This window comes from Melanotaenia boesemani, chromosome 20 (genome assembly GCF_017639745.1).
Source record: "Melanotaenia boesemani isolate fMelBoe1 chromosome 20, fMelBoe1.pri, whole genome shotgun sequence".
NCBI classification, from domain to species: Eukaryota; Metazoa; Chordata; class Actinopteri; order Atheriniformes; family Melanotaeniidae; genus Melanotaenia; species Melanotaenia boesemani.
Window position 1 is genome coordinate 19,573,100 of NC_055701.1, and position 26,770 is coordinate 19,599,869.

A 26,770-nucleotide genomic window follows, 5' to 3' on the forward strand; every position below is an offset into this window, starting at 1 on the left:
TCACTATTAGACCACAGTAACTTCAGTGACCTACGCACACCCATGCACACACAAATCAAACAGACTCACAGCTGCTCACTTTAATTGAAATATCACACACAGTGGAAGTGTTTGCCAACTAAGAAAATTAAGTTTGACTCCTTAAAGTCCCTCTACTTAAGGATATCTGACGCTTGCAATCTTTTTTATGAATCTAAATTAGAGGTGACTTTGTAGAAGTGTTAAGCTCTGAGTTGGCATTTACAGGAAGATTATCATCCCCCCCTGCCATTTCCTTTTTGCTCCTCAGCTTTGAGGAGCACAGCCATGGTTTTTGTCATGAAACGAACTAAGTTTGTGGCTCCTAGGCAGATCATGGTTTCACCATTGGCTAATTTTTTTTTCTTAAGTGCCTTTAAGCACCCTCACATGGACAGCTTTTTACACCCATTATAACATAGTAAGTTTAGATCCTGTGATACCTTCATGTAAACATCAAAGAGCAGTGTTTTTTTTTTTTTTTTGTTTAACGTCCATACACCCAGGTGAATTTGTTATCATACAGATTTAACACAGTCATACATGTATGTTTCTAGAACTGCAGAGGTTGCAACATAATCCTTGTAATTTTCTCTGATTGGACAATAGTTGCTTTGCACAGTTGGCCACCCTTGCACCGTTGTTGATGATCAGTTATTTTCCACTAGTATGAACTGCTCCAATTATACCCCCTGGCTAGAAGCACGAATGGCAGATTAGTGATTATGGCCTAGTGCGGAGATATGGCCCATTTATTTGTTGCTACAATTAATACAGAGACTGAGGTAATTGAGAGAGCGATAAGTGGCTCAATTTTCCAGTAGACCTAAGGGACAGTGTTAACCAGACTTATCGACACCCTGAATTTAAAGCACAGGACAAATGTAAATAAAATAATTCTGTAAAATCAAGATGTGAGCATTTCCATTTCCATTTTGTTCAAATAAAATATTATACTTTTATTGAAGTGGCACATTTGCATTTATTTCTGAAGTTGTTCAAAGTCCTCTGCTTAAAAGTCAGACTTGCTCAGCAGTATAAATGAAGTTTTTAAAATGCTGTTTGCTTAAAAATGATGATAATTGAGTCTCAATACTGTTTTCTGTTTGTTCCCTATACTCAAGAAACTGAAAAAACGCAATGAACAGTTTGTAGGTTAATATGTGATCATGGCTGGAGCCCAGGCATGCAGAATAATGTCTGTAGCAAATCTCATAAAATCTGAACAAACTTGAGGTGAAATATGACCTGATATTCAGGTCATATTTTAAAAGTAAATCAAGGGGACTCAAACGACCTTGGCCTTGCATACTTGATCTTTCATTCATTTAGGAACACTTTTTAATACAACATGTAGTCACCCTAGAGAAAATTCAGCCAATTAGTCTCTACAGAACAGCCACATCTTTTGGGCTTTGATGAGTTTCCTCATAAACCTCTCGCTCCTCCTTCTGTTGGATTAAAGTCTATATTTTGACTTGACCTTTTCAAAACATTCTTTCTTAAACATTCACTGACAGGATGACTTACATTTGTGGGGTCAATGTCTTTCTGCAGGAGTTCTCTTATGACATTAAGCTCAGATTTTCTTATAGATTTTGCTGGTTTCATTGTGGCAAGTTATTATAGCCCTGATGCATCAAAACAGGCCTGCATCATGATCATTTCACTATATTTTATAGGGGATTATCTTTACTAATCTTTAGAAAGGTTGCTGCCATGTCAATTTCCCTGAGGGATTAATAAAGTGTTTTTCATTTTATTCATTTCACTAGATTTAGAAAATAATGTATTAATTATTACATTTTTTTACAATTGTTTACACATTAAACTAAAATTGTTCACACAATTAACAAATCTTTAGAGCCAAGAAACAAAACACTCTCCAGAGTTGCACAACAATAAGCACAGACTCAGCTTCACACTTTTTGCAAAACATCGCATACAGTGATTTGCAAAACTCTTATATTTATATATATTTATACTGTATCTAATGTTTTTGGGATGTAAAAGCGGGAGATCAACAGGCGGATCAGAGAAGTCAGCAGTGATGAGGGCTCTGCATCGGTCTGTCATGGTGAAGAAGGAGCTGAGCCAAAAAAGCAAAGCTCTCAATTTACTGGTCGATCTACGTTCCTACCCTCACATATCATCACGAGCTTTGGGTAGTGACTGAAAAATCGAGATCACAAATACAAGTGGCCAGAGTTACTTTCCTTCGCAGGATGGCCGGGTTCTGAGATAGGGGGAGACCCTTGGTCATGTGGGAGGGGCTCAGAGTAGTTCAGCTGCTCCTCCACATCTAGAGGAGCAAGATGAGGTCGCTCAGGCATCTGGTGAGGATGCCTCCCGGACACCTCCTTGGTGAGGTGCTGCGGACATGTCCCACTGCGAGGAGACCCAGGGAAGACCCAGGACACTCTGGAGAGACTATGTCTCTCGGTTGGCCTGGGAACGCCTCGGAATCCCTCCGTATGAACTGAAAAGGGTCAATGGGAAAGGGAAGTCTAGGCTCCTGTGCTTAGGCTGCTGTCCCTGTGACCTTACCCGATAAGAGGAATTGGATGTATGTTTGTATGTATGGATGGATGGATGGATGGATGGATGGATGGATGGATGGATGGAGGGATGGATGGATCGTCGGATTTTAGGGTTTTAGGCCACCTGTCCATCTGGCCCTTGGATATAGAGAAAGGACTTTGGGGTCAAGTGTAAATCTGCCTTTATTACAATGATAGCTGAGTTGTTTTTTATGTACCTTCAGCTGACAGACCCATGTTTAATTGTAGTAACTCCTCCTTTATTTAATTAATTTTTTTTTTTTTTTTACCTAAAGATATACTGTTTTAACTAATGGTAGGTCCTGCTATTGTTGTTTTACATGGTGCCCACAGCTATTGTCATATGTTTAGAAAACAGAATAACTTGTTAAAGAAGAACTACTGAACTTTGGTCATTTTTCTAAGTGAGGCACCCCCTAACGATGGCTACTTTGGCATACATCTGGCATCCTACATCTACTTGAAGTTGTCTCCAAACAGTAAAACTAACTCCAGTGTAGACCATTGTCTCATCTCTTGCTCTGCCCCTTTCTCGCTTTTTCTTTTCCTTTGCTTTCTGAAATTGTCCTCTTGCATTTCTTTGATGATGAATCCACAGTGCGTGTTTAGACGTGCCAGTGTGTTGACATCCAGTTGCTGGCGTGTGACGCTGTGCCATAAAGTGAAATGTTTATGTTGAGTGCCGCAGCACCCTGGAAAAAAAGTTTAGTTTCTCGGCCTTAGGACGCTGCTGGGTAAAAATGGCTCTGGGAATGTACCATCAAAACAAGTCAGAAACACATATTTTCAGGGTCAGAAAGTCACATAGTATTTGTTTAACATAAAGGGAAAAATCTTTAACTAAAAAGTGTATAAAAATAAATACTAAAAATATATTAAAAATACACAAGATATGAAGAAAAAAAAACATTTAAGGTGGGACATACACAACTGGTCAGGGTTAGGGTAAATTATGTGGTTTGCCACATAAACAGTACTGTCATTAATGTATGGATTGTAAACGCTGTGCATATTTCCCCCAATAGTAAATGTGAAAAATATTTTCTGGGAGAATGGGCTAATATGATCTCATCTATAGAGAGTGCCAGAGAGCAAATCATGTGCAAAGTAGCTTAAGATAAGATAATATATAATGTGTGCTCTCTTTTTTCTCCTTTTTTTTTTTTTTTTTTTTTGTTTGTTTGTTTTTTTTTTTTTTTTACTGGGAACTTTAAATCCCTATTCTACTCATTTTGCACAACTACTTGGACAAAGTCAATAAATAAGGTAATAAAAATAAACAGAATTCAGTGTTTCTCCTCCTGTTAATCAGTCTTACAATTCCAACCTCTTTCCTGGTCATTTTTCTTTGGAGACAGCTTCTCAGGCATGTGTTGTGTACCTTTGTTCCAAAATAAGCCCAGAGCTCTCAGAGTAGAATAATTAGCCCACTCCCATTATATGTGCCTTAGTTATCGTAAATGAATCAAACATGATTTGATGCAATAACAGCTCTTAACTCCAGGGGTAATTCTGAAATATCTGATGTGCCCTTCCAACAGGGCAGATTAGCCTGTGTGGGTGCGTTTGCTGCAGGCCTTATAAAAAAAAATAAAGCAGTTGCACATTTTTGTAACCGCCTGTCAACAAACCCGTGCACGTGCTGCTTAAAGGTTGCTTAAAGGTTACATCTGAAGAAGAGGCTGCTGCAAACACTTGGATCTATGTATGCAGGATGACTCATCAAAATGACTAATGGCACATTTACAAAGAATAGGGCTTAGGGGCTATCTTAAGTGCATTGTTCTCATAATATTATTCATGTTTTTATTAATCTGTATCACCTCCCTGGAGAATGTTAAGTACACCACTTTATCCATGGAATAATGATTTTATTTAATGGGTTCTTTAAGTGGGGGGATTGAGTTTGAACACCTCAGGTAAGCCCACCTTTTATGTTTAGGGTTCATAAACAATTTCTCCCCTTTGCTTGCATGATAGCATGTCTTATCAGGGTACATTTGACCCCCTTTTTTAAAATTCTGTCACTAAAATGAATAAAAACTAATAAAATCTCTTATTACCTCACATGACACAGTTTAAAAATCTCTCTGTATGCAGATGAGTCTCACGCTACAGAGGTTTGACCCTAGCAGCAGAGATGTGCACTGTACCTTCCGCTGTGTTTGGATGAATAACAAAACTACCTGTAAAAATATGACTGTTACTTAAAGTTCAGAGAAGAAAAGTAGAACATGCAATTCCTCTCCCAGGAGACGCTATTTTATATATGTATATATATATATATATATATATATATATATATATATATATATATATATATATAGCTGCATTGCTGTTGTTTATGCTTTGTAGTTTAGGCTTTGATGAAAAACAAAGTGTGATGGATATTATCATACTGCAGCTGCTTCCAGTCCAAACAGCTGGTAGTCAAGGTCACAAGTTGGAATCCCAAAATATGTTGGTGGGAAAAGTGAAAGCACACTTAGTTAACCCTTGTAACTGTCCACAGTGGTCTGTGTCCTTAAGCAAGGCAGTGTTTTCTGTAAAGCCATTTCTGTGGTCAAGGTTAAAATGATGTGACAGCTTTCAGAATATGACTACATATAAATATATGCATCATCAGTGCATTGCTCTAAAGGAACCTGCAGGCTCAGCGTGAGCTGTAAATCATCCCAGGGTGAATAAAGGTTTAAATATAGATATTACAACTGTAGCTGTTGCAGAAGGAAAGAAATGTGTACATCCTTTTGAATTTGTGCTGCAGCAGCCATTGCAAGTAATCCTCTCTTCAAAGTTATTCATTAGAACAACATTAGCACAGTTTATTCACACTCTATTGGCTGACGGAGCTAATGACAAGCACAGATGCACAAAATTTATATGGGCAAGTGCCTTCTGTTCCCCACATGGTGGGGTAGGAAAACCTGTAAAGCAAATAGTCATTTAGTACAAAGCTGTTAATGTAAGATTTCACTTAAATACATGTGGGAGGTCACAAAGTAACAGTATTAATATCTAAACTGCCCTTCAAAATCATCAGTCAAGACTTCAGAATAAATTCTGGGTTCATCTTTTCAACTTTATGTTTTAAAATTGCACTTTTTGTTTTAAAGTGAGTAATCGCTCATGTTAAGTATGCAACTTTGAAGTTAAATAGGAAATGGATATACTGTAAAAAGGTAACAAAAAGGACAAGCCAAACTTTAGAAATATATTATCTTTTCCTTCTGTAGTGTCTGAGTAACAGGGTTCTTAGTGCAGCCAGGCTGCTTTAATCTCTTTCTATCTGCATTTATATCCATGTCCTTGTCCCCGCTTTTCTAATATAGAGCTCATGTCTTTTGAAATTACTTCCTCTGAGCCATTTTCTCCATCCTTTTCTCGAAAAGGAAAGCTGACACTCAACAAACTCCGAACAAATCAGATATCACAATGTGATTCCCTCTGGGTGGGGAAAAATGAGGGACAGCAGATTGTTTTTGATTAGCAAGAAAACAACAATATTCAAAACAAAGTATCCAGGTGATTCATGTTTGTATGCTGCAGATACAGTTAGGAGGCAAATTGTATTCCAAAGGATTAATTTTATCATTAAACAAACAAAATGCTCTGTGTCTAAAAATAAGGCTGAATCTGATATAATGATGTTTAATTAATGAAAAGTTAATTTGTTTGTTGTTTTGTCACAATTTGTAGTTGAATCATGACAAGTAACATAAAGTGACAACATTTTCAAAACAATTCAGTATCCACTACAGCCAGTTAACTTCTAAATAACTGCTATAAATATTTTAAATATGAAATCTGTCACCGCTGCTAATACTGTACATAATTTAAAGCTTTCTCTCGTGCCTCACTAAGTTTGTGTATTTTACAGTCAAAAGGGGATTTGCAAGATGGTTTAACATTTTAAGGCAAGCTGTTATATTTTGCCAAACTACTGTATGTAGTTTATGATGCCTAAACCTAATAAATAGAAATATGATATAGAAGGTAAGCCGTAACAGAAAACAAACGTGAGCTTTTTAAAGATGCACTACAGAATTTTGTAGGTTCTCTCAGGGTTGCGCCCCCTATCAATGGCTAATTCAGCATCCATCTTCCATCTTTCTTGTACTGTGAGGTCTTTCCCGCCAGTAAGAGACAGTCTTACCTTCACTCTTGTCTTTTCTCTTCCCCTGTCTCTTTGTCGCTTCTTTTCCTCCTAATATGTCTTCTTGCATTCCTTTGCTGAATGCGTTTAAAACAGCTGGTGTGTTTATATCTGATAACTAGAATGTGACAGAGTGCATAGAGCGAAACTGTCCCAGAAGAAATGCTCATCACAGATGCCACTGTGTAAGTTGGTAAAGTTACATAACGTGTCTGGTTTTAAAACTTAAGTTAGTGTAGAAAAGACCTGGTAAAACTTGGTTATCTCCACATACATGTAAAAAAAAAAAAAATTTAAGAAGTTAAATGATGAGACTGTTTCATCATCTGATGTAAGACTTGCATAAAGATCATGACCTTCATGAATCATGCAGGTTTCTTCTGGCTGGCTGGTAGTTGTTTTCCAACTGCATCTTCACCCAACAAATATGTGCTGTTTTGACAATTCAGAGCAAAATATATGACTCTCATGTGGTCACAACTTATATCAAGTGATGCCTCCATCTAATAAGCAATTTGCAAGTTTTTTATTTTTCAGAATCTGTCGCTTTTTTGGCTCCTGTTTTCAAATGAGCATTAATCCTTCTGAGTAAAGACCTCCAGCCTTTACATGTACTTATAATCTTAAAATTGTTAAAGGGATTCACATTTTTCTCTTGATAGAAAATGTACGTCAAAAAAATGTAGGCAGAATATTTCTCTAATGACCGAGCACATTGCGTGGTATCTCTAATTTAAGCTTTGGTTGGTGCCTGAAATCTTTTCTGGAGTAAGTGACAACTTTGTTTTGTTTTTCTAAATGACTATTTCAGCACTACTTATTTACTTATGTGACACCAGAAACTGGCAGAAACCACACAACATGCTCGTCTTTAACTGAAATCAGCTCTCCTCAAACGAGCCCTCATTCAGCTAAAACTCTCAGTCACATTAAAGAGGCACTTCTGGTTTGAACAGAGTGCCGTTTGTCATACATATTACGTCATATTCAGATTTGAGTCTAATAGTCTTTTTGTTAACTTTTCTGTCTCTGTCCCTTTTGATCCTAAATTTTTCCCCTCTTCTCTAATTAGTTCCTTTATGCTCGCTCGTTGACTCCTCTGCATATTCATCTCTGAAGTCTCTTGTCCTCTTACTCACCATCTCTCCATCATCGCTTATAGAGATGGATGAAAGGGGGTATCAAGGAGTCTGGGTGGAGAGCTCAGCTGATAGACTGAATCAAGGCAGGTCATTTACTCACAGAAAGCCCATCCATCGTGGGACTTACACATATCCCCTTTAAGCACTCTTCCGCAAACACGCTGCCCCTAAATTACTTCCATCTCTCTGGGTGTATTATTTCACTCCTGGGAAGTCTGGTTTGGGTTTTATGTATTCAGCGTGACTGGAGCAAAGGGATATTTTCCATCAGGGATTTGTTCATTTACACATATTAAGTATACACAACAAACTAACAGAAAGATGCATACACAGTGTGAACAGGAAATATCACACATACTCAGATGCACACCCTCTACTCAAAGCTTTAGACATCTCATTACTAGCATAGTGTGCTTTCACCACTGGGGTTTTGTGAATAAATGTGCACCCCCTGAAGTGTTTTTCTGTTTGCAGCTCCACTCCCCGTGGCCTGACTGTTAATGACACCACGCCAGTCTGCATCCATACTTAGAGATCTGTTAATAATGTCACCGTCTCATCGGTCCATCTGCCTGCTGATCAAATTACAACCAAGCGAGAGGCTATTTTCTATCCTTCCCCACTGCCACAACACCCCAAACAGCTTAGTTTACCACCAACGTGATGGCATGATTACACCCAATGCCTGACGCCACTTCCAGCAGGTTAGCAAGTTACTGAGTGTGGAAGATAAAACTGGGGCTGCGGGAAGTGAGGGTGAGTTATGATCTTGAAAATCTTGGTGATGGAAAACAAGTGGAATGTGCTCAAGAAAGAGCAGCGGCACGTCATCAAAATAGTGCATGCATGCTCTACTGTAGAGCGGATGGATGAGTCAGAGGAGAAAATGCGATTACAGTGGCAATCATAACTCAGATTAGCCTTCCTCTGTACCTCTCTCTGCTGTTCAACACAGGAATCAATCACCATCACATTCACTACGCTGTCTCATATCACACACAGGGCCACACCAAAAGGACAAATATTATTCTCCCCAGCAGAGAAAACAACACTGCCTATTGAACAAGGACAACAATCTCTCTCTAATAAATAACGGCAGCTATTATGATCATAAATAGTGAGGGGGCCAGAGGCTGTTTGTAGGGGGGAGGATGATACATGAACCCATTCAGCATAATTCTGCTGTGGGCTTGTAACTCTGCTTCTGAGGGGATCAAAGGAGCTCCTGACAAAAGAGGCGCATAGGCAGCGTGCTGAGATGACAGCCTTCACCAATGCTAGCGGTGCACTCAGCACTAACACTGGCTGACTAGAGACCTGACTAACCAGTCCACAACAGCACATTCTTATTGTTATTGATCACATCAGGACATTCGCAGGCCCGAGGAGGCTCATTAAATCCAAAGTTAACTGATAATGAAAGCGAACATTCTGCTTTGGATTACTCCGTTTACTCAGACTAGCATGGAAGCATTTGCATACTATGATATGCATTCTGAGTTTTAGTTATTCCCTCTGGATCACCATTTGATTAAACTGTGGAATTGTGTCGCAAAAACTTCTTCATGGATAATGTTCAAAGCCCAAAGCGCTTGGCTGGTTTGAGTGTGTGATCACTCTGCTTTACTTTGTGTGTCATGAAATGTGTGTGTAAGAACAGCCTTCCTCTCGTTCTGTCTGTTCTGCAGTAGCTCAGGATGCTTGAGGGGTGGGGGGGGGGATGCTGATGTGCTCTGCGTCTTGATCACTCAAATTAATTTGAAGGCATGCTGAGAACAATATTCCATCAAATGGCTTGTAAATCACAGGCATTCACATTTTTACAGTCGTAAATAGCACACAAATACCCTCGCAGACACACACATTCATAGACAAATACCTTGTATATGAGCAAACATATGCAAGTTTTTACCTACACACCTACACACACCGCTATGCTTGATTTGACACAGATGAACAAATTGAGCAAATCCCATTTTCTTTCAGCCTTTCCCCCTATTTTGAGGATTTACCATAAACTCAGAGCCCTGAGGAGAAGAAAAGACATGGCCTGTCAAGACTTTTATGGCTCTTCTCACAATCACTCATGACTACAATAATATTTTTATGATGCCACTGCAAAGCCCCTCACCCTTCTCCTAACCAGCCATACCACCAAGAAACTAACAAAGTCCTTATGTTTAATGGACTCAACACACTCATACCTCCAGCAGTCTCTAAATTGTCACTGCTACGTTATGAACAGCATGAGCAACGATAAGCCATTTCCCTGTAATCAAACCTAATTCAAAGTGTGCTTTGCACCTGCTGCTCCATCGTGCCTCAGCAGCCACAGTCTCATACATGCTTTTCCCCGCCATTGCTCTATAGGAAATGTTGGGCTGAATTGGATTGAGTCTAGGTATTTGCATATGTTACTCAGCTGTGACAATCAGGGGGAGACATAGCATTATCTTCATCGACTGTTAACTGTGAAACAAGATTTAGCCCTTTTCTCTGGCCAGTCCTGTGGTGGAGCCTAATAGTGTGTATATTACCGCTTATCACCCAGTTTCTCTGAGCTAACAGCCTGTTATGCTTAGATAACCGCAGTCATTTGCCGAGTTAAGTGGCTGATTGCTTCACAGTCGTGTTATTTTGCGTGTTTATGTGAGCGTGGGGCATGCTGCCGTGCATGTGCAAGCAAGTAAATGTAATTTACAGCCTGTGTGTGGATTGTAGGTTGCCTTGTACGTATTTCCACTTGTGCTTGCGATGCATTTCTGTGTAGTGGCGCCAACTTCTTCTTACCCCCACCGAGCTTAACCCTGGCAACATGGCTGAGTAAGATTAAAGTCACTCATATAACACTTTGTGCCAGGAGACGGAAGGAAATTAGGAGAAAATTAAACAATGCCATTTGCATACAATTACACAACAGCACAGCAAACAGCCTAGTTAGCTACCTCTTGGTCAGCTAAGAAGTGCTGCTCAGCATTGCTTTATTAAACATGCAAAAATCTGTAAAACACCTTATTCAGTCATGGATTTTGTTTATACTCTGAGAAAAATAGTCAGAAGAAATTACATACTTAACCGTTTTTATTAATTCATGAATGTATGAGCTAATGTAAGCATGAATTTATTTAAGCTGCAGTTAAACTGCCTGCATTGGAGTATTTTTTGTGTGCTTGCAAGCCCACATTTGCTGACATTTTTGTTTGACATTCAGGTTACAGTGCTCTCAGTTCCTATCTCAGGTGTTTGAAATCTCAGGCTTGCACCCTGCTGAGAAAATATTGTCTTCCTCTTCCTCAAGCTCACTATCTTGTCTATTTTCTTTTTCTTCTGCTGCACATACATTCAAATGCAAACCGTTGCCTTTAACTGCAGCAACGGATATTAAACCACATATCAATTTTTCTTTCATCTCCAACATACTCCTCACTTTAGGCCTCCCTTCCAATCTCTGCCTTTGCCCTCCCCTCATTCAGCCATCTCACCTGATAACTGCTGCTGAAATATTTATATGCTTAGTGAGGTGCTGATGTTTGGAGTGCTGCCATGACCATGAGCTTTGTTTCTGGACATAGAGAAAAGCGAAGCAGCCATTCAGAGGCCCAGGCAGAGGTCCATACTGCTGGGTATAATAGCAAGGGCAGCTGCAAGCATGCTCTCGGTCTAACCACTGGCGCTTTGCTAGATGCAAACGAATCATGACTGCCATGTTTAGCTAAAAGCTGCAGTACAGTGAGCTTTCATGGTAAGTCAGGATGCAGTAAGTTAAAGAGATCCCTTGCCTGAAGCTGTGGAGCAAGGCCAAAAGGAGACACCTGGTTTTGTCACAGCCTGAGCTCACATCTTAGGCCTTCTGCCTCCCCCAGCCACCTAAACCTTCTGATATACTCTCAAACACATATGCTGTCTTGTCCCACCTCCTTGATATTTCCTGCAAGTTGATTTTAATAAGCTTTGAAACTGCAGGTGCTGCGGTTTCCTCTGTGTCCATTTTAAATTCAGGAAATCTTGTTTCTTTTCCTATTTGGCACCAGAAGGTGTGAGAGTTTTGATGCTTTTCTCATGGCCCTAAATAAGGAATAAGGCCCCCCATCCTTACTTTTTTTTTTTTTTTTTTTTCATTCAGTGCATTCCTGTCAGTTTTTCTTATTCCACATTGCCTAGAGATCCCTGAGGATTTCTGCTCAGGTATTCACACCTCACTGTGTTTGTACTGTAACTGTGTGTTCTTGCACGGGTGCCCATGTGTGCATGTTTTCTCTGTACCTCCTGCATGTGTGTATGTCCATGTGCAAGTGTATTGTGTCTGTGTGTGTGTTTGTGCACATGCAGTTTGTTTGAAGACCTGAAAATCACTGGACCAGCAAGTCAAACAGCAGTATGAATTTGTTTAGTAGAAGTAAAGGTTCAGTTCAAGGCTCCCTAATTTGTAGATGTGTGAGAAGAACTATGGATTTTATATTTTATACCAGAATAATGCTGACACTCCTTTTAGCTGTGCTTATCTTTCATCCTTTTCTGAGTCTCTCCAAGTCTCTTACTTGCAGGTGAAGCTCATACCTGAGAATGGAAAATGATAAGAACATACACACAAAGATACACTCGAACATGCACTCAAACTGGAGGTCTTACAAGCTGCAAATGTATAGCTTCTTCCCCATTACATTTTAACCAAGCCTGAAAAAGACACAAGTCCTTTATAAAAAGACGAGCCTTGGTGTAGGTAGTAACGATGTGTAGCAACATGGCTGGCAAGATCAAGCTCATCAGTGCCTGCATACCAAAACAAATCCCAAAAGACATCCTAAATATGGTTCTGTGTTTTAGAAGAACTAGCAAATAGCTTGTAAACTTCCACAAACAGCACAGCCACCTTTATCTTGTCTAGACAGTTGCACCATAAAAGCTATGCTGTCTGCATCACTCTACAGATCAAAACTTAGCTCAGATTCCACTAAAAAATAAACATTTTACATTGTGATCTTCGATAACTGCAACAACAAAGTTGGCCTAGACCCGGAGCAAACGCAAGCAAACTCACACATGCCACAATGGACTTGAAGATCTATTGTTGTCAATTGCACACCAGTTTGCAGACATAAGCACATACATACATTAAATCTGGTGTGTCACAGGGATAAACACTGTTGTTGCCAGTTCGTTTTTAAGACACGCTGGATTAAGCTGGAAAGATGACTGGCAGGGATTTCATTGCCCTGCATATGCTGCCGAACTTGCTATGCTATATGTAGGATTTTGTTATTGTTTGATTGAAACTGTTGTCTGCCTTTTTCTTTTGGAAAATGGCAGGCCGCTTATAACAGACGAATGGCAAATGTTTAATGTTATTAAAATCCAAAAAGAACAAAGTGTGCCTCTTTTTAAAGATAAGAGCAACAGCTAATAATAAAAGGAAGACTGTCCATTGGCACTATGAGGTCTATCATGAATTGGCCTCGTTAATGAGCGAAATTATTTTACAGTATGTTGTAACATTATGAGTGAGAGTTATCACTGTAATAACCCTCTGAAGACTGAGATTTGAGTCACACATGGGGAACTTCTTTTTTTATTATTACTTTAGTTAGCTTTAGTCTTGTCACCCAGACTTCTTGGAAAGGTTCAAGAGAGACATCATCCATTCATGGGTGGCCTAACTCTTGCCCAGTGCAGGTTTTTGTTTCTCTTGCTCTCTTTCTCTCTTTCTCTCTCTCTCTCTCTCTCTCTCTCTCTCTCTCTTGGGAGGTCACTGATTGGTGTACCAGCTGGTCTGTTTATCATTTCAGCTAAAGGCAAAGATGTTCCAACATAGATGTGTGAGTTTTTGTTCCAGGTGATCTTTCTGTCTTGTTTGGGGATTTTTTGTTTTTATTATTGTGTTATGGTGTCATACATCACAATTATAATTAGATGCAGAGCAGAAGATTTTCAGTGTTTTTCCACATAAAGATATCAGGGAAAAAACTGTGTTGCATCCAAACACAGCAACTAAATGCAATTGTTATAGGCAAGTTAGATGTGTGCTTTTTTTAAGTTTTCTTATGTCCATAGTTCCCCTGGGAAAAAGTCTGTCTATCTGTAGTCAAAAGAGCATAATTTGTCCTTATCTTATGGAGAAACACATCTATACAAAAAGGTTCATATCACCTTATCTTTTAGAAATCACATCAGAGCTTTCATCTGCCTCCTCCTTTCACTCCTATTTATTTTCTCTCCTTGCACCTTTTCCATTAACAATGCTCTGGTTACCTCTTATTATTATCCTCACGTCTTCACTCCTGAAGAAAAACTGCTGTTGTACACGCTGTAAGTCGGTCTGGATAAGAACACCAGCTAAATATCTCAGATGTAATTGAAATGCTAAAATAATAAAAGTCTAAAAGTCAAGCAAGCTAGCCATAATTGTGCAATAGAAATAATAAAACAGCTGACGCAGCTGTGGGACGTCCCGCAGACGAACATTATTACAATTAATTTGACAATGATGTATACAGCAAGAATCCCTCTCTGGTTTTCTAACAAGCTTCATAGACTGGGAGCTTAATTAACAGCTTTTTCCCGCTCATCAGTCTGCTGTTCTGATTACTTGTAAAATCTCTTTTTTTTTAACTTGATTTGCTCTGAACGTGTGCATTATATAGTTTAACTTGGATAGGTTGCACTCAGAGGAACTTAGAATGAGAGCAGGTTTAGATTTACATAGTAATTCCTCCAGCTGCCTTGAGGCTCCGCATTGATCTTTTCTCATCCCATTTTGTGTTCTCTGAGTCCTTTGACAAAATATGCATGATGTTAGTTTCATTCCTGACAGTGATATGCTAAATAATGTTCACACCAGTTGTACGCACCACCCTCCTGTCTTTATTTGTCTGCACCACCCACTGCCACCTCACGATCTACTCACTCCCATCAATCATTCCACCTCTTCAGCCGCCCCACTGAGTTCCAATGAACAGATCTTCACTTGTCCTCTCACACACACCTGGCACTTTCCAAGAGGATAAATACATAGGCTGCATTAATTGATCCATGTCTGCCCACACTTCAAATACTTTTTTCTCACTCTCTTAAGGGACTCAAGGACTTTCAGCAGTGGGCCGCTCTGTTAGCTTTGTGCTCCCTGGTGGGACATTTCCATTTGAATGAGTGTGTCTGAGTGAGGGTGGCACTTGGTTTAAGATAGCTCATCTTCAAACGCAGATGCATGCGTTTGAGTGTGTGTTGCACAGGGTATCTAAGGATTTGGCATACTTGCATAGTGTGCCTGCAGATTCAATCAAATCCCTTTGTGCATGTTTATGGTGTGTATAAAAGTATGCGCGTGCTTTTTTTCCCATGCTTCAAAGATTCTGAAAATGTGTATGCATTTGGGCCAGAGGGTGTTCATGAGCCCTATTGCATACCTATCATCTTAGTTCAGTGAGGTGGAGCCATTCAAAGAAAATCTTAAGTCATGTTTAGCTAAACTTTGGCTTATCTATATAAAAGCAGTCCCCCCCCTTCAACCTTGCCTGAAGCACTGATTGGATGAAAAATGGATAGAAACCCCAAAGGAAGGAGAAGGGGGGGTCCATCTGTGAGCAGTATTCAAGGACAACAGTGTTATCCATTTTGGAACAGTATGAAACAAGCCAGTGTTTTCTGTGGGGTTTGGAAACGCAGGCTTTTGGATGAACTGTGGATGCTACTGTTGTCTTGCCAAGTCAACCGTGATGTTGCAGATTAGATGCGAATCATTGACTCCTTGTTTGTGTCTTCTCATTCAGACTGAGAGATAATGAACAAACGTGACAGATTGTTTCTGATCTGTTTTGTGGTAAATTACTACAGCAACAGGAATTGTTTTGCAGTACACGAGTGCTTTAATGTGAATTCATGTTATTCAGCCCTGAAGTGTTGGGGTTTAGTGATATCTAATAATCTCTGTTTTGATTTTTTTTTTTTCCTCCCTCCCTCTCTCTGCCATTTTTATTTACTCCTCTGTCATGTTTTTTTTTTTTTTTGGCATCCTCTTAACTTTCTTACTTCTCACTTTTGTTCTTTCAATTCCTCCTCCTTCCTCTGTTATTGTCTCACAGAACCAATTCCACCTGCAGATGTCTGCCCGTGTGCCTCCATCAACCCTGGGCAGCTTGCTGTTGGCTGTCCTGCAGGGAGGAGACGGGGATAGGGACAGGGGAAGCCGGGGAGAAGGCAGCTGGGGAGGAGCAGCTGTGATTTGCCCCGGATGGGACGAAGGTGGTGATGGCTTGCTGACTCACCTGCAGAAGAATAGCGGTTCTACTTGGCATCTGTCGGACATTATTAATCTGACCCTCATCCCAGGAAGTAGAGATCGAAAGGGGGAGGCCAGCGATGAGAAAAGGGAAGATCAAATGGAAGAAGAGGCTTTGAATATAATATCCACTAGTTTCCTGCGCTCCACCTCTCCTATCTCCTCTGTAATTCTTCTGGGATCTGACCCTGAGTGTCTCTCTTCTGTACTTCGGGCTGCACAGCGTCTCGCTCCATCACTACCAGCACTGCAGTGGATCATGGGATACCCCTTGTCTCCAGATTCACTACACACTCTTGGAGGTCCCCTAGGACTGCTGGCCTATGGGGAGGTTGGCCGCAAACCGATAAGCTTCTACATACGGGATGCTTTACAGCTGATTGGTCGAGCAGTCACCGCAGGAACCATGGTGAGACCAGACCTAGCGCTGGTTCAGAACATGGTGAATTGTTATGACAAATCAAATCGACAGGAACTGATCTCTTCTGGACAATATCTCGCCAGGTATGCACACATGCTCCATATATTTACTGATTAAAGTTCACTTGAAAATACCAAAAGAGCAAAATATTACTAACCACAAATGTTAATTAACTTTACATATTGGTATTATACAGTTGTTTTAATCTTAAAACTTATTAAAAGTTTAATTGTTCATGGCTGTCATTTGTTTCACCAGCAATATTTTACACATATTATATATTTTATGTACAGATGTACAATGTAAGTCTTGCTGAGATTGGTGCAATATGTGCATGGACAGAAACAGTTTTCATTTCAGTTCTACAAATTATCCAGACAGGACAGGGGAGTTTAAGATTGAGATTTGTACTACAACCCTCATCAAGTACTGATGTTCATAAAATTGAAAACAAACTTAATAAAGTTTATTAATAACCATAACAGTTTCACATTTTAAAACCTGAGTCCTTCAGTTGAGGGACTTTGAGAACAAGTGGTGCCATTTTGGCACAACTTTGCCAAAATAGCCCTGTTGGAAACCTTTTCTGAGCTATCTATGCTAAAAACTACTGTAATTTGTTCTATTTTACTTTATCAGAGTTGGCCTTTGCAGAGATAACATTCACATATTTTACAATGAATTAACAGAGATTTAGAACTGTATCAATCCAAAGAGATATCCATATTCATCCTGGTAGTGTTTTCTTTTTTAGGTGAGCCTGAAACTTTTTTTTATTTGTGCTATATGTCATCCTATTTTTTTTTTTTTTTTTTTAACACATGTACTGATATTATACATATTAACAAATCTCAAAGTTTTCCCTTTACTATGACTCCAAAACTATTTAAATAGACCTTGTGGTGACAGAGATATATTCATTTCATTATGGGTATGCAATTTTCGAGCAGAGCCTAAAGATAGTCCAAGAAATGTTAATGTTTTTCCAAAAATACTGATACTATTACTAAGTCATGGTGCTGCTATTTTTTATATTCAAACATTCATTTGGGAAGTGGGGAATCTTTTAACACTTTAAAACCAATTAAAAAACAAAAGGTGCAGCCTGAAAGTCTTTTGAATCATATGCTCTACAATGGTTAAAATACCACACATTTCAAGAATTCAAATTAAAATTCACCCAAACTTGATTTATTAAAAAATGGCAGCTCTACCATATAATCCTCCTTTCTCATTGACAGATGTATTTATTTATTTATCATTTTGAATATTTCTAGAGTAATTCCAGCTCTCCACAAAGACTAATCTCCACCACCTGCAGTTCTCTGCAGTTGGTAGAGGTTGCCTAAGAAAATGTCAGTAGTGTGCATGATACATAAGTTTCTCTGAACATTTAATATCTTACATCAGATGATGGAGGATTAATACTAGCACTTGTCAGGCCTGGTCTGGTTTTTTAATGGTCTTTATACCTTCTGCAACCATCCACTATGCTAACTTATGTGTCTGCAGTAAAATGACTCCTTGGCTCTGAAATTTGGAGGCATGTTCCCACCAGCGCACACATTTAAATCATCTAATGACATATTGATCACACTGACAAACTGCAGTTTAATTTCACTTGCCACACCACTAAATGTCTGTTAGCTTCTTAGCTTTCTTTGGCATTTCTGTGGCACTGCTTGCTTGTAGCTGCCCCTGTTTGTCCTTTCCACCACAGGGGTGTTGACTTCTGAACAGCGCTGTTGTTCTGAGGTGGGAGGAGGTCTTTATGGCATGAAGATTTATAGACTGGTACCAGAGGGGTTTGTGAGATTCTCTATGCTGTTGCCACAATTTTTTTTATCCCTGTGGCTTTTAAAAAGTCTTTTGACAGCTTTCACACATCTGTCAAGGTGCAGTCTGTGATATAAATATACAGAGAAAAAAAGACTAAACTATTCACTTAGAGTAAAAGGAATTAATCCTTATGTTTGGACAGAAAAAAAGAAAAAATCCTCACGCTTACATAATTCAGAAACGCAGTTAAGCTGTATGTGGTTGATATTGCGCGAAGCACCGAAGCCTTGTACTATAAATTCACTCCCAAGTAAAATACTTTTGCTCTGCCAGTTGACATGAATATTCTTCAAACAGCACAATGGATAAAACAGCACGTAGCCAACTTCTGCAGTCATGTGGTGCTGGTGAGAGAAGGATTTGTGGTAGGAGCTGGGGCCCACAGCAGATATTGAGCACACATGGTGCCTGCCAGCTGAGAGTGATCATCAGCAACACCCACATAATCACTCGCTGGATTCTCACAGTGCTCTTTCTGTCTGCAGTTTATCTGAGCACTAAGGTACCAGAACCATCGGACAAGGAGGGCTGGAGGCTGAAATAAGTGGTGTGGGAGATCATTATCTTTAATCTGATACAGAGTACTAAATTTTAGATGAACCTTTTGGTTAAAACTGTTTTTGGAAAAGTATGAAGCCAAAATATTTTGGAAATATGCTGACTTTTCCTATTGCAAATGTTAGGGATGTTTATAGATTTTTGGGGAATGATAGCCATGATATTGGCTTCTCTTTTGCCTTTTGTGGTGGTTTGTTAAAAAGCAATTGATAATCTTTTTGATGCAGCCCTGAAAAAAACACACACAATAGGTTTCACTAAACACGTTTTTGGTTTTGTTACATTTTCTTAAATATTTAATGTTTAGTCCTTATTATCTTTATTATTATTATTATTATTATTATTATTATTATTATTATTATTTATACTTAGTTTTCTGTTTTGTGTATGTGCTATGAAATGGCTTGTTACTGGTTGTGTATTAGCACACATCAATGAAACACTGAGTCACCTCTCTGTTAAGTGTGAGTCACCGTAGTGAAACTGCTGTGGATTAATGAGAGCTTCTTTTATTTGCCAATAAGGTGAAAATTGTTTTAGATTTATGATCTGCATTTTAGGTCATCTGACAGGAATTACATGTGAGAACTGTAAGAATTTCCAGAAACTGCAACACCTCACTGTGGTGAGGAGTTTTATATATTGTAGCTGCTAACCAAATTACTACCGACAGAGTGATGACATAACTTTAATTCAAATGGTACTTTATTGCTGCCTCTGAAAGACTGAATATAGTTAACTAACATTAGATTAACAATTATTCAGAAACATGGACCTGTTCAAACACTTGGGGACAGATTTACTATCCCAGCCAAATTGGACTGGTTGCAAATAAAAAATAGTGCCTGTGGGAGTGTCCAGCTTTACGGGCAATGTACAATACCGATGTATACACACAACCAACTCATATCAGTAATGGCCAAATTGTTTTACAAGGTGTATCACAATATAAGGTAGTCACAAAAGAGTATAGCTGTTGATAATCAGGGGCCTGTAATTTACCAGCAACTCAGATTCAGATGAAAAAACACAGTTAAAACTGCTTTAAAACTCCTCTATAAATAGCTTATTCTGGAAAAATGAAGGCGTGTAAATACAAATCTGTGGTACATCACTGTCTCTTACATTATTCCTCTGTGCTTTAGGACAACAACAATGGATTATAGCACAGCTAAATAATGAGGCATTCACTAAAACAAAACAATCAAAATGACAAACATGAGCTGCAAAAAACTGTTTGGTGTATCTGGTTTTAACTCTAGTTCTAGTTGCAGATTTTAAACCCTCTTAGATTTTCTCTAGTAAGTTAAGTATAACATAGCTCTGTTGTTGTACTGACAATATTTTCCACTGAAACATCAAATAAACTGGTTTTTTAAAGGAATTTCTTCCTTCACACACTTCTCTACCAGCTGGAGCTGTGCCACACCAGCTTTGTCCTCAGCCCATCAAGAAAAAAGGCATGTCAAGAGCAAAACTGAAGAGATTTGTTTTCTGCTGGTAAAAATCGGCTCTATCAGTAATTAACTGCAAGGACAAAGGTTAGTAAAGTTAGTTAATTGCGCCGTGTCATTAATTTAAATACTCTCCTTCCTGTATTTTGCACCCTGAAAAGGAATCACATAAATCCACATGCAACAAGGTCAAACGGAAAATAAAAATCACTGCGTCCATGACTAAAAGACACTAAATAATAATTACATCCTATCAGTAAAAGTCAGTGTTGTCCATTCACCCATCCATTTTCATGTTTTTTTGCTTATTCCAATGAAGGGGTGTGGGGTTGGATATTCGGTGAGAGGTGCATCCTGAATAGGTCACCACGTCAGCATTGTCTTTGTATTTATGTATTTTTATAATTCCACAACTAGATTTACACCAGGGGCAACGCCAGAGTAAATCTAAACCTAAAAAGCTTGTTGTTTTCTTCTACTTATATTTGGTTTATTTTTAACAAACCTTTTTGAATGCAGTCAAATACACATGCTGCTGAAAGGGAAATGTTTGGCTGTTCGTATTGATGTTTGTAATGTTTGTGTATGTAATGTTTTGTGTTGGTTTTTATGTTTTATGTATAATGATCACCAAACTTAATGTCCTATAACACATATGTCAAACTGGTCCAGCAAAGGGCCGTGTGGCTGCAGGTTTTTGTTCCAACCAAGCAGCAGCACACCAGATTTGACTGATTCAATCAACTGATCTCAGTCTTCAGACAGCTGATTGGTCAAACTGTGTGCTCTTGGCTGGCTGGAACAAAAACCTGCAGCCACACGGCCCTTTGCTGGACCAGTTTGACATGCCTGTCCTATAAGGACCCATCAGATTGAAAATGAATTACTTTTAATACTTTGGTTTACAAAATAATGTTCCCATCAACACAATCACACTACATTTCAGTTAATATTAACATGTTAAATCATAATTAAAGTTATATTAGGTTACTTATGTATTAAAAGCAATGCTGCCATGTGCAGCTTTACCACACAAAAAGTCTCCATCCATTGTGGAGTGCTTTTTAACTATAAACAAAATAAGTAGGTGAAGTAATGTGTTTTCAACAGGTTAAAACTTTATCAAGACACCTGGGAAAGTCACAAGATTCTATTTAGAGCTAATTAGGAAAAATCTTGACTTTCAGAATGGTCTGCTCATAATAGAGACTTTTGCATTAAAGTGTCAGTGACCTTTTTCAGGCTTGAGAGTGACCGATAAAAAGCGTTGTTCTGTCAGACTATTCAAACCCATAAAGTCAGACTCTGTGGTCTTCCTGTATACTCCATGATTCTTATCCCTCCGTTGCAACTGCCAGACACGCCATTGCTCTGGAGAGACCTAACAAAGCTGAAGGAAGGAAGGGACTTCCACATGGAAAAGGCAATTAACAACTCAATGCCCCAAGGGATGAAGTGATGAAGGCAGGTAGAGAGAGGATGTCTGGAGATTTAAGCAAGCTAGGAAGGTGTGAAGAAGGAGGAAAGCAGAGAAAAGCACAACCCATGGCACCAGTTTTAAAAATATGAGCAACTAGCTACTTTGTCCTATGGTTTTCTTCCTAATGTCCAGTTTCAAAACATCCCCGCATGCTTACTGCATCCAGACGGAAGCAGGAATGTGGTCAAAGGCAATCAGATGGATGAAAGATAAAGGAAGTATGAACTAAGTAAAGGAAAGTATAGGACAAAAGTCAAAGAAAACCTCAGACAGGAAAAGGATGTGGGGGAGAAGAAAAAGGAGGAGAAGGGAGGGAAGCAGATAAAGGACCATATTGTTATCAAAGTGAAATCTGCCAGTCAATGCCATCTCGCTCGACACAGCTGCCACTGCGATTCCGTCGCCACAGAAGAGATTAAAACCATCGTAACAAGCAAGTCATGTATTACCACAACACATAGAAAAAGACAGAGGGAGTAAAGTTTCTTCCAAACTAGAGGAGATGGGGCGATAAAAGGCTGAGACACATGCCAGTGTTTCTCTTATAAAGTCATCACTTACCAGCCACTCTGCTGACATTCAGTCTGAAAGTTTAAACCGGGACCAGGTGTTAGTGAGAGGAAGCCATCCCTCTCTGACATACCTGGCTGACTTATCAAACTGCTTTGACATCCACAATCATTCTTGAAATTCAGCCTTTGGCCTGATACAACAAAACAATCTGCAGGACCGCATAGAAAAGGTAGTGTTGCTTGAAAGTGTGTTGTACTTTTTACAGCCCTGCTCCTGGCCATCCCTCTATTATTGCACACTCCTACCTTACTTCTTTATCTGTGGGTATAAATCCAAACATGTCACAAACTGGGAGAAAGGAGATTTTGCTCTATCCTGCTCAGATAAGAGATGTAATGTAAAGCTTACTATATGGTTAATGTTTTTTTTTTTTTTTTTTGGTGGCCAGACGGAGCCATTACAGTATGAGTCAGGAGTGGGTTAGCTTGATGAATCTGCTGTCTGTTAAATATGATGATTCAGCTATGCTATTACCATGAGTGATTTCAGCTTAAGGCAAGGCTAGCACTTCAGCTTTATGGTCACAGAGACAGAGAGAGCTGCTGATGAGGAAACATAAGTTAATGTGGAACGTGATTGGAATGAGTCTCAGATCAGGAGCATTTTTAATCAGGTTCTTTTAGAATTATGGTGATGCTGACGTAAATTTAGAAGTGAAGATGTAGGGCAACGGACAAATCAACAAGCAGAACACACAAACCCTTAAAACTTGGCTTGGAGGAGAGGTTAATGACCCACATGATCAATTTAGTCTTTTCATTATCCTTTGCATATCTCATAATTAATGGAGAAAGCTCTACAGCAAGCCGTTGCAACCCAAGCTCATCAGTTCAGACATGTAACTTGGGAGACATAAGAAAAAAAAGAAAAGTGAAACTAAAATGGAAAGCGAGAGGGGAAATGTGTTTCTGTTTTGAGGAAGAGCTCCAGCTCAACCTCCCTCTTTTCCATTAGCAGGGGGGAAAACTTACCATTTCAAGAAACCAGACATCCTCTGAAGTTCCTGCACACTTCAGCAGTCATATCAAATGCGCTGATTCTTACATGCTTAACCTTTAAATAACCACTCATATGATTAACAACCTCCTTACAATCTCCCACTAATTAAAACATAATCACATAATACAACTTGCATGCACAGTGAAATGTTGCCTGACAACATCCATAAGATCAAATGCAGACATGAGTGAACAATCCCCATGCAGTTTAAAAGATCAGGACAGATATATGCAAAAATGGGGAATGGAATGTCTAATGTATTCTACTCTAAAGACTGATGTGAGGCCGCCAGGCAAGTGAGATGAATGGCAATGACTGACTGTATGGACTGGCAGATAGGAGGATACCCTCACTGCACTGCATTAACTTTTAATTATGACTTTCTGGGAGATGCAATTATCCATCTGAGACCAGACTTGCTGCAGCTTTACAACCAGACTGTGCCCATCTGCACCAACATTTGTAAAAAAATATTTTTATTAAACCATACTGCCCAGTGGGTAATTCAGGCTATGTTTCTACATTTTAAAACTGTAATTCCCCAACATGCATTTTTCATCTTTTTCTTTATTCTGTTGTTTTTCATTTACAGTCTGGTTTTCTTTCTCTGTTCTTAAGGTTTCTCTCCAACTCTTCCTTCACTGGGGCCACAGGGCTGATCCAAGTGGATGCCGGTGTCTCTCGGGTCCTCTCCTCCCAGTTGTTCCATGTATGGAGTCTTAAGAGAGGTGCTTTGGGCCAACCAGCCTGGGTTACTGTAGGCCAGTGGACTCGTGGCCGACTTGACTTAGAGGGAGGCATCCTGGGACTGGTAGGAGGGCTTGGGAACAGTCAGGGACAAGGCCTTGGGGCTGGTGTGAGGGGAGGGGATGGCCAGGGTGATGGTAATATGGGAGGTCGCTGGAGGCCAGGACTTTCTGTTGAGGGACACCGCCTTAGGGTGGTGACATTGGTGGAACACCCATTTGTCTTTACACGGGAAGTGGATGAGGATGGATTGTGTCCAGCTGGTCAACTCTGCATGGACCCTAAAACCAACCGATCTGACATAATCCACGGTCTCTTCAACCAATTTCACAACCCAAACTCTACAGCAATGGACTGGGAGGGCATTGGTGAGTTATGCTTTTGGATTTGTACATAGAACACTGTGAGATACTAGTATGTAGCACAACTCCTGTATCACTAGTCAGAAAGCATTGTGTGTTATGAACTCTAAATTTTGTAAGGTGTAGAGTAGGCTTCTCCTAGGTAAACTCTTAGATCTATTTCTTAAACCTCTTTACCATGTGAGTGACCACATCTCTACTGTACTTTGATATTAGTGCTATTTTTGAAGTCTTATCAATAAGGGATCATGGATGGTCTGTGTAGTTCAAAAATATATCAGGTTCGATGTCAAGGTCTCTGCTCTTCGGCTGCATCTCTGTTTCATGAATGAAAAGCACGAATGACATTAAATCAATAACAGATGAAGACTACCGTATCAAAGATACATCAGGTGCTGTTTCTTTGCTCCAGGGGACCACTGAGTAACCACATTGCTCACAGTTTGGCAGTAAAATTAAAGTTATTTTAACTTTCTTTTACTCGTCTTCACAGATTGAAAGCAATTTAAACTTCTTTACAAGTTGGCGCAGAAACTGGTTTGATTGCCACTTCAATACAGCACATCTCTAATCACAGAGTCCCATATGCTGGTGCTTGGGCTTAACTTTTAAAGACAACTTTTGCCAAGCAAAAGCGTTTGGCACGCTACAGATTTCAATTAATTGAAATTACAAATAAAGTTTGCCAGAGAAATCAAAATGGTAAAACTGACAAAGGGTATATTTCACTTTGCCAGCTCCCCTCCTTTTTTAATTAGTTTTTTTAAAGGTTGTTAATTTTTTTGTAGCCCAGTATTTAATGTTAATAGATATAGTCCCATCCGTAGTGCCAGGGTGATAAAAAATGTCCAAGCTGAAGAGTCCTTTGACAATCCATCAGCATTTTTTATGATTCACTTTTGTGGACAAGTTCCCAGAGGTTTGACCTGTGCACTTACTAATCATACATAAAAATATCTGAATGAAAAAATGTAATCATCATCACTTATTTCCTCAGACTTACCAGAGGACCTGAGAAAATGCTGCTATGGGTACTGCATTGACTTGTTGGAGAAACTTGCAGAAGACATGGGCTTCACCTTTGACCTTTACATTGTGGGAGACGGGAAGTATGGAGCACTGAGCGGAACGGGGCGCTGGACCGGGCTCGTAGGGGACCTGCTGAGTGGAGCCGCTGACATGGCTGTCACTTCTTTCTCTATTAACTCTGCCAGGAGCAGAGTCATAGATTTCACCTCACCCTTCTACTCCACCAGCCTGGGCATTCTGGTACAGCTGCTTGAAATACTCATTAGCTTGTTGAAGTTTTAATTTGTATTATTTATTTATTTTTTTAAGCTTAAAGAAACACAAAACATGTCTTAAAGATGCGTTTTGAGTTACAATGTAACAGCACTGCAGTTTTCAGTATCCTTCTCTGTTGCTGCCATCATTTCAAATGATCTGAAGCTATACAACCTTTTAATTTCACCCCTATGCCCTCGTAATACTTTTATTCTGGTGAGGAACAGGGAACCATTCTTTGGGCAATAGTTAGTTTGTAGAGTTTATAGTGAGCATGTTAATCGGAGAAGTTCAAACTTAGAGTCAGCATAACAAAGGTTGCTCTGTCGTTTAAAACAATGAGCTTGTTTACATGCACACCAAAAGTCTTCATTATTCATTGATTTCTGAAATTATCTGGTAATTCAAGTGATCCTGTAGACAGCATAATCAGATATCTTTTTATCAGATAAGGGCAGTTATCTGATTATGAGGAATTAGTTTTATGCACCCAGATTTCTCATTAATGCTCTGTCTCTGTGTATGTCCACCCATATATCTGATTTAGTTAGTTTTATTTTGTCTTCTTGGTTTTTTGTTTTTTTTTACGTCTGTGCCTGTGCAAGAAACTTCACTGCTTCCATCTTTTCCATGTCTTCTGCTAAAAAGACAAGAAGCAGTGCCCTCATAAAATGAGCGGGACACAAAAGAATTACCTGGTGATGTGCAGCGCAGGAAGCCATGTATAAACTAAGTTAAACTTTCACATGTAGTCTATTTTGCAGCTAAGATGATGAGCCCTGCCATGTTCAACAACGACTTGATGTTTTGAAAATAACAGGAAGTTAAGGCACTGTGTATGTGTATGTATTTACTCTAAAAAGAAATCCTAGAACATGCAGGCAAGGGTTTTCCAAATATTTCC

General features: G+C 39.3%; 1 protein-coding gene across 1 annotated transcript in view; it reads left to right on the plus strand.

Annotated features, from left to right (window-relative positions):
* LOC121630655 (glutamate receptor ionotropic, NMDA 3B-like) overlaps nucleotides 1-26,770 on the plus strand; it is an 82,398-nt gene that overhangs the window by 26,324 nt on the left and 29,304 nt on the right. Inside the window, exons 2-4 of the mRNA XM_041971060.1 lie at nucleotides 15,953-16,653; nucleotides 24,092-24,588; nucleotides 25,580-25,851. Of these exons, the coding sequence (XP_041826994.1) occupies nucleotides 15,953-16,653; nucleotides 24,092-24,588; nucleotides 25,580-25,851 (1,470 nt within the window). The remainder of the gene's footprint in view (nucleotides 1-15,952; nucleotides 16,654-24,091; nucleotides 24,589-25,579; nucleotides 25,852-26,770) is intronic.